Genomic DNA, 5,000 nt, shown 5'->3' with positions numbered 1-5,000 from the left:
GATCCTTGACAGGCCTCAGGAATGACCTCCTTCTCCAGTGACAGATCCTTGGCAGGCCTCAGGAGTGACCTCCTTCCCCAGTGACAGATCCTTGACAGGCCTCAGGAATGACCTCCTTCCCAGTGACAGATCCTTGACAGGCCTCAGGAATGACCTCCTTCTCCAGTGACAGATCCTTGACAGGCCTCAGGAATGACCTCCTTCCCAGTGACAGATCCTTGACAGGCCTCAGGAATGACCTCCTTCTCCAGTGACAGATCCTTGACAGGCCTCAGGAGTGACCTCCTTCCCCAGTGACAGATCCTTGGCAGGCCTCAGGAATGACCTCCTGACCCCGTTCTTCACTTTCTTTTTCTTATTGTATTTTTCAAAGTCACTGTGGCTTGAATCTTCCTTTGAAGCAGAGGGGGGGGGGGGGGGGGGTGACTTGCATTATGTTAATGAGACATTAGTGGAGTATCTGTGTCTATGTTTACCTTTGAAACAATCCTCTGTGTGTGGTATAGAGGCATATAAAGTAGCCTGTAGGAACCACTCTATGGGAGAGGCCTTCTGTTTGTGAGACAGATGGGCATCAATGAAAATGTCACTCACTCACACACGCACGCACGTCTGACTCGTGCACGCGTATGACTCGCGCACGTATGACTCGCGCACGCCTACACAAGCTCATGCCCGCAGTAGAAGAAACTAGCTAGGAGATTCATTCAGTGAAAGGGTGAATCGCTCTGCTCAAAAGGTCTCACAGAACTGAACGTGTCCTCCTCAAGGTATCCGCAGAGTAGCAGAGTGCAGATTGTCTCTGGACTGAGAGAAGAAAACCCATCTAATGGATTTCAGCAGCTCTGAGGTCTAAAGACGCTTCTGTTAACAACACTTGAAAATGGGTCAAGAGAAAATACTATGTGTGTGTGTGTGTGTGTGTGTGTGTGTGTGTGTGTGTGTGTGTGTGTGTGTGTGTGTGTGTGTGTGTGTGTGTGTGTGTGTGTGTGTGTGTGTGTGTGCGCGTGCGCGAGTGCGAGCGAGTGAGCGTGTGTGTCTCACCTTGAAGCCGATATGCCCCTTCTTGCAGCAGAAGCAGGCCAGCATGAGGAAGACAAAGGTGAAGAGACCAGAGAAGGAAACAGCCACAACCGCCAGAGAAGACGGCCAAGACAACCCACTTAGCGGAGCGCCATCTGCAAGACAGACAGAGTTAATACAACCAGAGAGCCAATCAATATCTTTATTGACCAAGTTGGGAAATTTGAAAAAATACATGAAAAAAAGAGACTTGCATTATGTTAATGAAACATTAGTGGAGTATCTGTGCCTATGTTAACCTTTGAAACAATCCAGTCATTACCATCAGACAGTCCTCCCCAATTAAGGTGCCACCAACCTCCTGTGATACAAACTGGAAACTGTTGAGCATGAAAAACCCAGCAGCGTTGCAGTTCTTGACACAAACCGGTGCACCTGGCACCTACGTTCAAAGGCGCGTTCAAAGGCACTTAAATATTTTGTCTTGCCAATTCACCCTTTGAATGGCACACACACACAATCCATGTCTCAACTGTCTCAAGGCTTAAAAAATCCTTCTTTATTAACCCGTCTCCTTCCCTTCATCTACACTGATTAAAGGGAATTTAACATCAATACGGGATCATGGCTTTCACCTGGATTCACCTGGTCAGTCTGTCATGGAAAGAGCAGGTGTTCCTAATGTTTTGTCCTCTCAGTGTATATACACATAAGAAACACAGTGAGATTGGTTACAGTCTTAAAAGGATCAGATAGTAGCAGTCATTGTGCAGAAGAAGCCAGACAGAACATCAAGCTGAAGAAGGCATTAGTATCTTCTTCTACCAAAGACGTACGTTATGTTATTACTTGTCATTTAGCAGACGCTCTTATCCAGAGCGATTATGGCTAAGTGCCTTGCTAATGGGCACATCGAAAGTTTTCCCACCTAGTCGATATGAACTAGCAACCTTTCGGTTACTCGCCCAACACTCTTAACCGCAAGGCTACCTGCCGTTAGGGGAGACGGAGGAAACAGAGGAGACAGGGGAGACAGAGGAGACCTAGGAGACAGAGAGGACAGGGGAGACAGAGGAAACAGAGAGGACAGGGGAGACAGGAGACAGAGGAGAAATGGCGAGAGAGGGGAGACATGGGAGACATGGCGAGAGAGGGGAGACATGGGAGACATGGCGAGAGAGGGGAGACATGGGAGACATGGTGAGAGAGGGGAGACATGGGAGACATGGCAAGAGAGGGGAGACATGGGAGACATGGCGAGAGAGGGGAGACATGGGAGACATGGCGAGAGAGGGGAGACATGGGAGACATGGCGAGAGAGGGGAGACATGGGAGACAAGGGAGACAGAGGAGACAGGAGAGACACAGGAGACATGGCGAAAGAGGAGCCTGCCCTGCAGTTAAACAATTGACACATTGGGAGGTCTACACTGTATTAATGTGTGGTTAGGTACAGTCAATTAAATGAATATAGTAATATATTCAGGGATGTTATTCAGCAAACACTTTAGTTATACATTTCCTAGATCATTTATCACCGTTGGTTTAACGTGATTTAAACAGATCTACATTGTATTACGTGGAAGTGCCTTGAATATGCTATGAATCAGTGATTTGGATAACCACATATTTTCCAGTGTTGCTTCGCAACTGAAATAAAATAATTATACTTTTGCATAATACACTATAGCGGAATAAAATTAACTCATACCCATTGCACTCCCCAATTACTGACCAGGAGCTCTATAAGAAACTTCAGGCCCTCAAATTTAAAAAAGCATGCGGACCTGATGGCATCCTAAATGAGATGCTCAAACTCACTAGTGCAACATGTCAATTGGCTATATTAAAACTGTTTAATTTGATCCTGAGTGTAGGTTATTTCCCTGACATCTGGAATCAAGGACTCATAACCCCAATCTTTAAGAACGGAGACAAATTTGACCCTAACAATTACAGAGGCATTTGTGTGAACAGTAACCTGGGGAAGGTTTTCTGTAGTATTATAAATGTAAGAGTTCTAAACTTCCTAAATAAGCACAATGTCTTGAGTATAAGCCAAATTGGATTTATACCAAAACATTGCACAACTGATCATATTTACACCCTACACACCCTGATAGATAAACATGTCCACCAAAATAATACCAAAATATACTCTTGCTTTATCAACTTCCAAAAAGCATTTGATTCTATTTGGCATACAGGACTGTTCTACAAAGTTATTGAAAGTGGTGTAGGGGGTAAAACATATGACATAATTAAATCAATGTATACTGGCAATATATGCAGCATTAAAATTGGCAAGAAAATAACAGAATTCTTTAACCAGGGGCGAGGCCTACGCCAGGGTTGCAATCTGAGCCCTATGCTCTTCAGTATTTACATCAACGAATTGGCCACTATTCTAGAAAAATCATCAGCCCCTGGTGTTAGTCTCCACAATTCAGAGGTTAAATGCCTACTCTTCGCAGATGACCTATGCCTGCTGTCACCCACAGCACATGGCCTACAGCAGAGCCTGGACCTGCTAGAGCAGTACTGCTTGACCTGGGCCCTGGCAGTAAACCTCCAAAATACTAAAATAATGATTTTCCAGAGAAGATCCAGTTCTCAGGGAATTAGACCAAAGTTCTCAATTGGTACAAAATATATAGAGTACTGCACACACTACAATTACTTAGGTTTAAAAATAAGCTCAACTGGACACCTTAATGAGGCAGTGAATGAACTGAGGGAGAAAGCATGCAGGGCATTCTACGTCATTAAAAAGCTAATTCAAATTGAAATACCTATTAAAATTTGCCTAAAACTAATTGAATATGTCATTGAACCAATTTCACTTTATGGCAGCGAGGTGTGGGGTCCACTTGCAAAACAAGATTTCATAAATGGGACAAACACCCCATTGAAACCCTGCATTAGAGTTCTGTAAGATTCTCCTACATGTCCAGAGGAAAACTACAAACAATGCATGCAGGGCAGAATTAGGCCAATATCCACTAATAATAAAAACTCAAAAAAGAGCAATTAAGTTTTGGAAACATCTAAAATACAGTGACCCCCTCTCATATCATTACCAAGCCCTGCAATGCCAAGAGCTGAGCAGAGAAAAAAGTCCCCTCATCCAACTGGTCCTGAGTTCACAAACCTGTTCTACTAACACACTGAAGCCTCATGACCAGAACATCCAATCAATCAGAATAAACCAAATTACAACACAGTCAAAACAAAACTACATTGCTTATTGGGAAACACAAGCACAAACACAAAGCAAAATGCAGTGCTATCTGGCCCTAAATCGACAGTACACCATGGCTAACTATTTGACCATGGTTACTGATCAAAACCTTAGAAAAACCTTGACAAAGTACAGGCTCAGTGAGCACAGCCTTGCCATTGAGAAGGGTAGACACAGGAAAACCTGGCTCCCTGTAGAGGAAAGGCTGTGTAACCACTGCACAACAGCAGAACCTGAGACGGAGCTGCATTTCCTGACAAAATGTCAAAAATATAAAACAATTAGAGAGTGTCATTTCCCCAAATTTGAAACCCTTATTCAAGGTTTCAAAGACCTCTCTGATGAGAGTAAGCTACCCGTCCTGATGGGGGAGGACGCAGAGAGCTGTGGGTTGGCAGCGCACTACATTGCTGGCTGCCATAAGATGAGGGACAGTGTCTGACAGACCATTCATCCTGCACATGTACTCTACTGTATGCTTATTGTTATTGTTGAATGTATGGTTATTTTGACCCTTGGTTATTGTTGTTACTGTTGTCCCATTGACATTTTTGATTCTCATTTTTTTTTCAATATATATTGTAAATATCCAAAATAAGCTTTGGCAATATGTACATTGTTGCGTCATGCCAATAAAGCAAATTGAAATGAATTGAATTTAAATGAGAGAGATAGAGAGAGAGAGAGTGAAAACAAGAGAGAGTGAAAGAGAGAGAGAGAGAGAGAGAGAGAGAGA

The 5,000-nt window shown here is 43.7% G+C and overlaps 1 protein-coding gene across 1 annotated transcript in view; it reads right to left on the bottom strand.

The window, feature by feature from the left end:
* The window catches only part of LOC139580381 (serine/threonine-protein kinase LMTK1-like), a 153,720-nt gene that overhangs the window by 65,001 nt on the left and 83,719 nt on the right, over nt 1-5,000 (bottom strand). Inside the window, exon 2 of the mRNA XM_071409000.1 lies at nt 1,045-1,178. Coding sequence (XP_071265101.1) covers nt 1,045-1,178 — 134 coding nt within the window. The remainder of the gene's footprint in view (nt 1-1,044; nt 1,179-5,000) is intronic.

The sequence above is a fragment of the Salvelinus alpinus genome, chromosome 7 (assembly GCF_045679555.1).
Source record: "Salvelinus alpinus chromosome 7, SLU_Salpinus.1, whole genome shotgun sequence".
In the NCBI taxonomy this organism is placed as follows: Eukaryota; Metazoa; Chordata; class Actinopteri; order Salmoniformes; family Salmonidae; genus Salvelinus; species Salvelinus alpinus.
The sequence above is the reverse complement of the archived record's forward strand: the minus strand, read 5'-3'. Positions and strand labels throughout refer to the sequence as shown.